We start from the raw sequence: 12,391 nt of genomic DNA on the forward strand, positions 1-12,391 counted from the left end.
CGCCTGCAATTATGGTCAGCGGCCAACAGGGGATAGCCAAGCCTTAGTTATAGCCCTTGGCATCTGAACAGTCAGGCACAATTCACAGAGAGTTCAATTATTTTGTTTTCCTACTTAAAAAAAAATTCCGACTCACTTTTTCCTTAAAAAGAAAAAGAAGCTCTACAAAACAGTTCAGCACAATAGTGTAAAAAAAAAAAGTCCTCTTCCACATATCTTTATCTTTTATCCATCAATGCTTTATCTAAATGTCTACTTTGAATAAAATACTGCTTTAAAATCACCATGAAATGTTATTTTTAGAATCAAAACCTCATTTGAGTAAGTTCATAAGCCCATTGATGTGGGATTTCTGACCTAACTGGAGTCAGCTGCCTTACCTTTGTTTGCTTTCTAGCAAAAACAACAATAACAACAACAACAAAAAAAACTACTACCTGTTTACAATTAATCAGAGGGCAGGCGCTGATTTTCTTTTTATAAAACCTCCCTGTGTCAACTCATACTTAGGAGATATTTTCAAGACAGAGAAGAGATGACAGCTGTCCCTTGCCCAGGTCTGTACGTTTCACCTCTCTGGCTATCTGTTGAATCAAAGAGGGTGAGGATTCCAGAAAGCCCGGTGTTTGTCTCTCTATCCCTCAGAGGAGCATTCCCTGGCCACTGGGCTCGCTCATGGTAAGTTAGCCTTCTTTCTTCAGTCTTTAGCCAAGGACTATGCGACATGACATTAATATTTAGAATTCACCACAGCAACCATTTTTAAACACCAAGATTATCTAAACTGTTACAGACAAACTGCTGGAAAAGTTTGGAAGTATTCCCTACCCTCCAGTCTCCTAAATATTAGTCAACTCGTACTCGAGCTTCACTCTCAAAACTTGTCAAAGTAGAATCAAGCAAGACTTTTTACCAATGTGCTGGATTACTGTTCTCCCAATGTTTCTCCCTGGAATTTTACCTCACCTCACCCTGCTCCGTGAATAATTAAGTGGATTCAAACAAATGAAACACCCACATCACACTCAGCTGAAGATGAAGGGCCAGAAATTCGTATGGAGTTTCTGGTCCGACATTACTTACCTGCTCTGTTCTGTGGAGACTGAGCAGCCTGATGCCTCAAAGGTCCAGGAGCAAAGAGGGAAGCCTGCCTGCCTGACCTCACGGAAGGGCCTGGTGGAGCCTAGAGGTCTGAGGAAACAGTTTGAGGATCACTTGTGAGCAGCAGGAGCTGTCTCTTGGCTGTGGGGACATGGCACCTCCCCATTCTCCTCCTCTCTCTGACTCCCCTCTCCTGTTTGCCTCCTCCCTCCTTTCTTCACTCGTCAGTGTTGGATGAATTTCTCTGGGCCTCACCTTTCTCTCCTCTCTCTCCTAGCACCGTCTCATCCTGTCCCTCACCTTCAGCGGTCACCTGATGCACCTGGTTGCCAGATGGACTTCTCTGCCCAGGGCTCAATCCAGTGTCCCTGGTTCTCTGTCCAGGGCTCAATCCCGGTGTCCCTGGTTCTCTGTCCAGGGCTCAATCCCGGTGTCCCTGGTTCTCTGTCCAGGGCTCAATCCCGGTGTCCCTGGTTCTCTGTCCAGGGCTCAATCCCGGTGTCCCTGGTTCTCTGTCCAGGGCTCAATCCCGGTGTCCCTGGTTCTCTGTCCAGGGCTCAATCCCGGTGTCCCTGGTTCTCTGTCCAGGGCTCAATCCCGGTGTCCATGGTTCTCTGTCCAGGGCTCAATCCCAGTGTTCCTGTTCTCTGCGAACATCTCCCCTGCCTCCTTTTTACGTTACTCGACAGTCCCGGATGTAACTCCAAATCTGCCTTTCCACATGTCCCACCGTTCTGATGGTAACAAAATCACCACCTGTCAGGCACCCAAGCTCCAAATCTCTGTCACCTTTGATGCCCACCTTCCTCCCACTTACTCTTTAAGTCCTAACCATTTGACATCCCTTCTCTCCTTTTGGGCCTTCTTCCACACCCTTCCCTCAGCTTGGACTGTTTCAGTAGCTACCCAAATGGTCGACAGCTCCCTTCCCTTCCTGTTAAAGCCTGTGTAGTTTGACCCAGATCCTAACCTTCCAGTCTTTTCTCTCCCTACCTCTCTAGCTCTTCTGATACTGCATTCACAGCTGCCTTCTGCACTGTTCTGGAAATAGCAACTCTGAGTACTATTTCCAGAATTTTCTCTTTCTTGCTCATGTTGATCCTTTATCTGCCTCTGTTTCTACCTCTTTGAAATCCTCCCCACTCTTCCAGGTTAATGCCATCTCCTCCATGAAGCCTCCTCTGATCCCAGGTAGAACTAGCCTGTCACTCCTGGGTCCTCTGCACTGCTGTCATCATTTATATTTGTGTCCTACCTGCATCTCCATAGGTGCTCAGTAAATGTTAAAGGAATGAAAGACTGTTGGGCATATTTTTAGCTGCCATGACCAGCAGAGCAATGCATAGCATCAAGGATAGCCAAAGTTGGGCTTTGGAGATAAGCAGGCCAGGTTTAAAAGTCTCAGCTCCCTACTTACTGCTGCACCTCTGTGAACCTCTCTTCTTCACCTGCAAACAGGGACGATCACAGTACCTGCCACAAGAGTTATGAGGCAGTGTACACAAAGACTTCACAGAACTCAGAGCTCATAATAAACGTTGAATAAAGGTTGCCTGTTATTCACTCGTATGTCAGTTTGATCTCAGACTGCTTATGATCTTCTCTTTCTTCACTGTTGGACAGAATAAAAAAACAAGTTGGGCACTGGCATTGGGACATTATTTACAATGCAGGCTCTTCTGCACAGGACGCTAACTTTCCTGCCTTGTCCTGGCCCACCTCCTATGTGCTCTGTCTTCCTACGCAAGTCATACTCCCGTCCTGGGCTCAGGGTTTCCCCACCATTCCAGGCCTGACTTTTCAAAGGGGTGCTTCCTCCTCTTCAGCCTTGAGGTGTGTGGGCCCCTGAGGGGAAGCTTATGACACGTGAGCACCTGCCACCTGCCAAGACAGGAGGAAGGTCAGACGTGGGCTGCTGGAGCAGCTGGAACCCTCACTTCAGGGAAAGCCAAGCTGGGGTTTGAGTGACTTGCCCAAGGTCAGGAAGCTGTTAGTTGTTGAGCCGTGATCAGCAGCAGGGTCTCTAGTTCCTCCAGTGTCCTTGTATTACTCCAGTCACCCTCCACCCCAACACACACACACTAAACTGACACTTCCTGGCCATTTTGTGCTTGGATTACACTACCAGGCCCTGAAGCCCGGTGGCTGAGTACCTGAGAGGTGACTGGCCCTCACTGAGGATTTTAGAGTCTCTCACACCCCAGGGAACTGCTCTTCTGATGATAGATCAGCTCTTTCTTGGCCTTGCGGCAGGGCTGGGGAACACTTGATCCAGGATGAAAGAATGTGGATCACAGGTACATGTCACCATAAATCACAGTTTCTGTAAAGCTCGATCACATGTGATAGTATGGGCATGTTTGCACACCAGTATAACTAGAGCTCACCTTGCACCAGCAGCAGGGCAGCTTTGTCCTGTGGGTCCCCCTACCTGCCCTTAGTCCTTCCTCGCTTCTCATTGTCCCTTTCCAGCAGGGCCTTTGCCTCTGAAGGAGAAAGCATGGAGAAGGCAAAGCTTCCAGCTAAGATTTCCACAGGCAGGGCCAGGGGCAGCTGCTATGTGTAGAGGGTTTCTCTTGGTGGCCCTGACTCCCCATCACCAGGCAAGGGCCTGGCTCAGATGGCCAGGCTTGGTCCAGCTACAGAGACCCAACTTACCTGAGCACTGTCATTGGTCACACAGGCCTGTCTCACCTCCCAGGCTCCCACTCCTCACCTTCCAGGCTCCTGCTCCTCACCTCCCATCTAGCCTGCTCTGAATCGGAAGCACCAAGCCCACTTCCCTCACCAGTTAATGCTTGTTCTTGCACACTGTCATTCCTTAAGGGCACTTCCCAGAAGACAAACTAGAAAATATAGTCTGTATTCCAGACAACCATGTGTCCACTGCAAAGTGAGGAGAGAAAAGGGGAGAACATATACTAGGGGCAAGTTCTTGGTGTGCGCCGGGTGGCATATCTAGGATGTTCTCATCATTCTAATGTCCTGCCTCCTTCACATTGCTCACCTCTCAAAAAGGTGAGCAACAGTTAGTGAAGTGCTCAGTTTATTGTCAAAAACCAAGTGTAGGAGGCTGAAGCCCAGTTCTCCCAGGCTGGTCTTCTTTTACTCACTGGCACTAAAGCCTTTTCTCCCCAAGTGGGTTCACTCATGTGCACCTTGCATTTTCGTCCACTGTCATACCCTGGCCCAAAGCTCTTCCCTGCCAGCATGCACCTTCCCATGCCGCTTCCAAGGATGAAGCCCTCAACTCACTCATCACTCGGCTTTGACCCCTTGTGGGAGAGGATGAGGCTTCTGCCCGTGCTCAGCCATGGTGATGGTGCCGTCTCCTGCCGCATACTCTGCCATGTTTGGTTGTCTTGTCTCTTGCGCCCTTGTACACACTTGTTATCTTGATGCCCCAGCTAGACTGTGAGCTCCATGGGAGCAGGGACCATACCATCCTCGTCTTTGTTCCCCTGCGGGGCTTCGCAGAGCTTTGAGAACGTTCCGCAGCGACTGTTGCGAGTGAGTGAATCAATAGGTGAGTGAGCGAGGGAGTGACGGGAGGAAAGAGGTGAGGACACAGCTCCCTTCAACCCTATTTTGTCGCCTAGGTGCCCATGGCTTTTTTCTCCTTTTCCCCTTTATCAGGTGGCTCGACTCTTTCATTTTATCTTCTCTTTGGACCTGAGAGAAGGGCAGGTAACCCTATTGAGAGGTGTGACTAACTCCAAACTGATCCAGTCGGGCAGCAAGGCCAGGCCGCCGGCTCTGCTCACCAGCACGTGGTCTGGATCAGAGGCAGGTGTCCCCCCTGCCTCAGCACCTGCGTGTGCGTGTGTGTTAATCCATGTGGGGCACATGGATCCCACTTCATCGTCTTTCCAGAGCCTCTTATGGTGTGAATTTGGTAGCATCTAACATATGATTAACTTACTTGGGTTTTTTTTTCTTTGTTTAATGCCTGGAGAATGGATTGAATTTGATGATGGATGCTATTGCAGTAGAAATTCTCCTTCTCTGTTTGGTTTGTTAATCCCGTTTCATGTCACAGACAAGGGCCCGGTCCTCATGCAGCATGTCATTGGGAGCCTGCTTGGCTTGGATGTGGTGCATGTGTGGCTGTGGAGGCTGGAGGCTCACTCCACCAGTGAGACGGGCACCCCCTGCGGTTTGGAAGGAAGTATTAACTCCTGAATTACCAGTGGGAAATGCAGTTGTGCTGGTGGCTCTGTTATCAATTTCCTGACTCACTAAAACCCTTTGTCTTTATTGTCTTTGCCCTCAGTAGCAGGCATTAGATATCGTGTCAAGTGAGCTGGGCTAAACTTCCTGCTTTTGCTGGAGCCTTCCCCTGTGACTTGGTGTGTCCCTCTGGAAAAGAGGACCTCATCAAGGGCTCAACACTCATTTAGTTTCTGGAGATACCATGTACTCCTTCTTAGTTCTGTGTTGCTGTTGTTGTTTTAATTACTCCTATGTCTTTTTTTTTTTTTTAGTCTAGATTGCATTGGTCAGCATCATGCACACTGTATATTCACAAAGTGTGGTCCTCAGGGTGACCTTGAGAGAGTGCTGTGGGTGTTACTGAAAATTAAATTGTACTGATTTTTTAAAGGTAATGCATGTTCTTGGTGCAGAATTCTAAAAGGACAAAAGAGAGTGTCCAGTGAAGAGTAAGCCTCACTCTTACCCCTGCCTTCCACTGGAGTGTTTGTTAACAAAGAAATCATGTAGTCTTTCTGCAGACACTTCTGCTATTCAGATACATCCCTGGCCATGAACAAGGTATAAGTGGACCCCCATCTCCTTAGCAGACAGAACTGCAAAGATGTCACTTAGGGTGGATTGAAGTGGCTGCTTCGGTGGTGACAAATACTAACACATATTCCTTCTCTTTTCACTTGGTCCCATCTTTACCACACCAAGTCCTCCACCCACCCAAGTTCAAGCGCAGTCTCCTCTGGGACACCTTGCCTCTCCAGTGTGTGCCCTCTGTTCTCTGTACCCACAACCGTCTGACACTTCTCATACATTCCTCGTGGACACATCTCAAGGCTTGTTCAAAAGGATGCTCTTTCAGGTCTGGGACCCTGGCTGATGCATCAGGCTGGAGTGGAGATTTCCCACTGTCACGCTTTACCCAGGCAGCAGCTCCATAATTGGTCATGCGTTCATTCATGCAACTCCTTAACCCCTAATGTGTATCAAGTAGAGTGGTAGATGCCAAGGCTGCAAAAGTGAAGAAAACAGACAATAGCAATACTTAAGTATCATTGTGTGGAGAACAAGAGAGAAATACAGCTCAAAGGCTGCAGTGACAGCATATTACAGGGAGCTGGGATGAGTACAGAAAGCTGCTTTGAGAAGTGCATTGTGTCTTAATTAAGTTAGGACACAATGTTTTTTCACTTAGAATGTTTATTTCTTCTTATTAAAAAGACTCTTAGATGTAATTTTTGTCACTTTTATATGTACATTAAAAGGAACACATTAGCACAATAAATTATTAAGATCTTTCTAACCTCACTTTTCACTTTCAGAGGTCCTGAATTACTTTTCAGCTCAGCATGTCAGTATCCACTTATGACCATGCTGTATCATGTGCTGGGTGATGTCAAGCTATTGTTTCTGGGATTTTCATTCATGCCAGTTTTGATGCTGCCACTTTCTTGATAATACCAGCAGGTCTCAGTGAGATATGTGTTAGACAACTGAGATTCACATTCCTTTCTCAAGAAGTTCTTAAATGGTTTGTTGATTAAACACTCAGGGATTTCAGTTGTCCAGTTATGCCAGGGAGAATAACAACCAAGTACATCTATGTGTAAGCATTGACAGTGATGTCAGGGAAGCAGCAATTGTAAGACCCACCCCAATTTCAGAGATGAAAAATATGTCTTGGACTTGATAAAAATCATTTTCAAGAAGTCTAGGAGTAGGTGGGTGCTGTTGTTATAATTCTAGTTACTTAGTGATGCCTTTTTAAATTTAAAAAATAGAGATGGGGGTCTACCTATGTTGCCCAGGCTGGTTTCGAACTCCTGAGCTTCCGCAATCCTCCTGCCTCAGCCTCCAAAGTGCTGGGATTGCAGGCATGCGCCACCAGATGGGCCTTCTTAGAGCTTTTAATACTATAATGTGGTTCAAGGAATTATGGGGACTATGGTATTAACCCTTCCCAAATGTGGAGAATCCAAGTTTATTTTCCCAAAGTAGGGAACCCCATTTTTCAGACTACCAGTAAACAACTCGTGGTTCTTTCCAGAAGAGAATGGTCTAGAATAAAAAGACTCTACAGAGCAGAGCTAAACTGACCGTGTGGAATAGGGTTTGCAGGAAGTGAATAGGAATGAGATTTTGTGTAGAGACTAAAGGCTGAAAGGTTTACAAATGAAAGGCATACTGATTTTTTTTTTTTTTTTTTGAGACAGAGTTTTTGCTCTTGTTGCCCAGGCTGGAGCACAATGTGGTAATCTCGTCTGCAACCTCCATCTCCCAGGTTCAAGAGATTCTCCTGCCTCAGCTTCCCGAGCAGCGTGCACCACCACACCTGACTAATTTTGTATTTTTAGTAGAGACGGGGTTTCACCATATTGGTCAGGCTGACCTCAAGTGATCCACCCACCTCAGCCTCCCAAAGTGCTGGGATCACGGGCGTGAGCCATGGTGCCTGGCCAGGCATATTGATTTTAACCATCTCAGAGTGTTTTGACAGGCAAGGGCTAATTTGTTTTCAAGAGTCTTGTATATACACCACTATAATTTCCTCTGACACAGGCCTAGGTTGATACTGAGCTATTATTATCTCCCTCTCTTTCCTAACCTCTGCCACTGCCAGTGATATTGGAGCTGGACTGGTTGGCTTCTGGGAGTGGAATGGAGCACTTTGCTAAAATGAACCTGTGTGATGCCTGCTGCTGCTTTCTCTCACATATGTTGCTGAGCAACAGTGTGCAAGAACTGGCGAACTGTGTTGAGGGAATTTGTCCCTGGCTGTTTTATTTTTGCTTGGGGTCATGAAACCCCTCCTGGTCCTTTTGACCAAAGTGATCTTTTCCACCTCTGCTTTCTCTTTTTTTTTTTTTTTTGAGACGGAGTCTTGCTGTATCGCCAGGCTGGAGTGCAGTAGCGCAATCTCGGCTCACTGCAACCTCTGCCTCCTGGGTTCAAGCAATTCTTCTGCCTCAACCTCCCGAGTAGCTGGGACCACAGGCACATACCACCACACCGACTAACTTTTTTTGTATTTTTGTTAGAGACAGGATGTTGGCCAGGATGGTCTCGATCTCTTGACCTCGTGATCTGCCCGCCTCGGCCTCCCAAAGTGCTGGGATTACAGGCGTGAGCCACCATGCCTGGCCCCACCTCTGCTTTCAATAGCAACCTTTGTGTCTTAGGCAGTAGCCGCAGCATCAACATCATTATCATCAAAGTTGACATTTTTGAACACTGAATATGCATTGGGCTATGTGATGGGTATCTTGAGGACATAACCGGCAGCCAGCCACGTGGATGCTTTTCTGCAAATGAGGGTATTGAGACAGAGAGAAGTGAAGATCACTCAGCTGTTAAATGACAGGGCTGGAATTTGAATCCAGTCTTCACTTTCTGTAGCTTCTGGTAGGGCACCTCTGTGTTGTATCTGTACATTTGTCTTTTTACACTTTCTCAGAAATCAAGCTGTACTGGTGGTGTTTCCTATTAACACCTAGCACCGTATCTTGCCCATAAAAAGTACCTGATAATTGTTGAACAAGTAAAATAAATGAAGAAATGAGAGGATGGATGAAAGAGTGAGTCAGTGAATGGTTTGCTTGAACACTAGCCTAACATTGAGTTACTCACTTACAATTAACAGAATATTTTCTCATTCATTTCAGAATCAAGTTTTGCTCCTTAGTCACCAAATTTCTTCTAAATTCTAGATGCCACCTAGAATGCATCTGAGTAAAATACTCATGGATGATTGGCTGTTGTATTTGAAGGGGTTTATAACGGGTGGCCGGCTGGTCCAGCCGTCATTTTGTGGGCAAAGACCACCCAGCTATTCTTGTCAAGGACATGAAGCCTTGGACCCTTGCCCACCATCATTCTAGAGCAGTGTCGGAGGCATCCAGGGTGATTTCTGTCTTTTTTCACATGATACCCTTCTTGGCCTGTATTTACAATTCTAATTGTATTTATTTGATTATTTAAATAGTTTTCTTTGTGTTTTTGTTGTTAGTTTCCTGGTGACATGGTTTTTTTTGTATCTTTCGTAGGTTGGGAACAGCTGTATTTCATATTTTAACGCATCTTGGTTTTAGTCTGGCATTTCTTTCTTTTTATTTTTTTGAGTCTCACTTTGTCACTCAGACCAGAGTGGAGTGGTGTGATTAGGACTCATTACAGCCTCTATCTCTTGGGCTCAGGCAGTCCTCCCACCTCAGCGTTCCGAGGAGCTGGAACTACAAGCATTTTCTCCATGCCCAGCTAGTTAAAAAAATTTTTTTTGTATATATAGGGTCTCACTATGTTGCCCACGCTGGTCTCAAACTCCTGGACTCAAGCAATCCTCCTGCCTCAGCCTCCCAAAGTACTAGGATTACAGGCATGAGCCACCATGCCTGGCCTCTTCTGGCATTTCTTCTAAACCTGCCTGCAAGCCCCTTTTGTTTCCCCCTCCCCTTTAATGAACTCACTTTGCATTTGCTCCTTGATCCTATCTGGATCTTTCACTTCAGTGAATTGCTGTGCTTTGTTGGTTCATTTTTATTATTTTTTTATTAAGTAAAACGAAAAAATCTTCCAAACCTTTCTCTCACCTCTGAAAACCTCTTCTTCAACTGTTTTGGCCCTTGCTTGTTTCATCAATCTCACCAACAGTCTTCTTGTCAGCGACTTGAATTGATTTTGTGCTGATTTGTTGGTTCTGTTATGTCTGTTGTGTGGTATTGTCCCCAAGTCCCCCAGATCTCTGAGACCACTCTTTCCTTCATTATCCAAGTGGCATAGAATACCTCTCCCATGCCACTGCAGTGCCATGCACCCAAGGGAAGCCTGCACACCCTCCAGGCTTCCTTCTTTCTGAAGATGCTTGAGTTCATTCATTTGCCTGGTAGTTACTTGCCTGTCACTTTTTGCTGCAAATCCTAGCCCAGTTCTCAATTGCCCTAGTCTCCTCTCACTCTCAGGTTTCCTTAGCCTCTCTCTGCAGCCCCTGAGGCACACTTAAAGCAATGCCACCATCCCTGAGCCTTCACTGTGATCATTTTCACTCTGACACATTCTCATCCAGACAGGGAGGAGCTGCTCTTTTGTAAGTAAAATGCATTGATCTTGCTTTCCTAAACAAAAGAACAGTTCCCTCCTGAGATTAATTCTCTGTCTTCCTCAGAATATGAAGTGGTTATAGTCAGCAAGAGTTTTTTAATATCATTTTTTCCTTCCTTATTCATTACTTTTGGGTATTTTATGAAGCTGAAATGCACCAGTGGAAGTAAGTGTCCCTTGCAGACATAATATGCTATACAGATAAAAGAAATTTCTGTTGTCAAACGTTTAAAAAAATATTGTCTGCATTTTATGTCCTTTGAAAATAATAAGAACTAAGCACACAGAATATTAGCTTTTAATTTCCTGACCAGATTCTCACCTACTGAGAATAACATAGATACATGAGGATTTTTATTTATGCAAAGCAAGAGAAACAGCAGATGGCCTGGAGGGAGTAGGAGGTGCAGGCAGTAGTCACGCCCTTGGCCCTGGGTCTGACGCTCCAGATCATCTTGGGGGTATCTGAGGGTGGGGAGGGAGCCTGGAGCCAAAGGAGCAATTGCTGAGCCCCAGAGGAGGCCCTGGAAAATTCTAGGGTTTGACCCTCTTTGTGTTTCCAGCAGCTATACCTGGGCACCTGCCCCTTTGCAGAGTTGATCCAGGTCTTGATCTGTGCCTTCCTGACCATCAGAACTCCCTCTTGGCCTTTGAGTCTGACCTGTGGAGCAGGACCTCTGATGTGTGCCCCTCCTGTGTTGTATCCAGGGACAGGGTGCCTTATCGGAGAGACTGCGGAGCTTCAGCATGCAGGACCTCACCACCATCAGGGGAGATGGTGCCCCTGCTCCTTCAGGCCCCCCACCACCGGGGTCTGGGCGGGCCAGCGGCAAACACGGCCAGCCCAAGATGTCCAGGAGTGCTTCTGAGAGCGCTAGCAGCTCAGGTAGGTGTCACTTTACTTCTCCTCTTTCCTTCTCCTTGGGCCTCGCTTTCATTGAGAGAGGCCCAGTCCACCATGTGGAATGCAGCCTGACCCTGGCCCCATGGACCTGCCATCAACAGAGGTGTCCACCAGATCATGCCAGGTCAGCCAAGGGGCGAGCACCCCTCAGGTCAGGCCAGAAGCTGGCCTGGCGACTCTGATCAAGCAAAGGGCTAGGTCACCTGCACCAAAGGGTCGCCCCTCCTCTATCTGATTGGCTAGGGAATTGGGGGTAGTTGGAGAATAGTGTCTAGGTCAAGCCTGGAGGCAGCAGGTACAATAGGACCTGGGCCCCGGGAGCCTTCTGTGTTCTCTTCTCAGACTCCAGGGAGGCGTGCCTGTTGACACCTGAGTGTTGTCTTCTCACTGGGGCTTACTGCTCTCATGGGCCCCCTTCCCTACTTGAAAATTGCCTGTTCTCTCTCACTCTGCTGTCTTCTTCTCATCTCTGACCCCTCATGCATCTCACACCACCCACAGCCTCTGTATACCAAGGACCATGCTACCTCTGAGCTATAGTTCCTATACCGGCTGGGACCTTACAGTAACCACACCTCTGCCTCCAATGTCTGACTCTGGTGTCACATGCCCATCATGGGGTTGCTGGTATTGGGACGACCTGGGGACCTCGTTAAACATGCAAAGTCCTGGGCCCATCTGTAGAGGCTTCTGTAGGTCTGGGGTGAGACCGAGAAGTGTGATTTTATTCAGTTGCAGCCATGTTTGGGAACCCCCCTAGCATCAGATCCACCAGTGTGGGTTTCAGGCTCATGGAGGGTGGGGCACGGGCTAGAGGCACACAGTTTTCCAGGCTGCTCCTTGGGAGGATGACAGGGGCCTTGACTCTCAGTTGCTGAGTGCAGAAGCTGCCCAGGACTGATGGTGGAGGTGTGGGGGACAGTTCTGGATCACCACCTCTGCTTCCCTGTGGTTGGAGGGGTGGGAATGAGCCTCTCTTTTGGAATCTATGTCCACAATGTATGTCTGGTGGCTGCCTGGCCCTTAAATTTATAAAGGGAGATATCTGGCCACCTGTGACCGTGTGCTGTAAGGTGCAGCCTACAG

General features: G+C 47.3%; 1 protein-coding gene across 6 annotated transcripts in view; it reads left to right on the forward strand.

Annotated features, from left to right (window-relative positions):
* Positions 1-12,391, forward strand: part of REEP1 (receptor accessory protein 1) — a 118,201-nt gene that overhangs the window by 88,522 nt on the left and 17,288 nt on the right. For 4 of the 6 annotated variants that reach the window (XM_035273402.3, XM_035273400.3, XM_035273401.3 and 1 more), the window contains exon 6: positions 11,110-11,287. In XM_035273402.3, the coding sequence (XP_035129293.1) occupies positions 11,110-11,287 (178 nt within the window). Of the gene's footprint in view, positions 1-4,737; positions 4,888-11,109; positions 11,288-12,391 lie in introns of all 6 variants that reach the window. The other 2 variants (XM_035273399.3, XM_078348957.1) reach the window with 1 other exon arrangement.

Source organism: Callithrix jacchus, chromosome 14 (genome assembly GCF_049354715.1).
Source record: "Callithrix jacchus isolate 240 chromosome 14, calJac240_pri, whole genome shotgun sequence".
Lineage (NCBI taxonomy): Eukaryota > Metazoa > Chordata > Mammalia > Primates > Cebidae > Callithrix > Callithrix jacchus.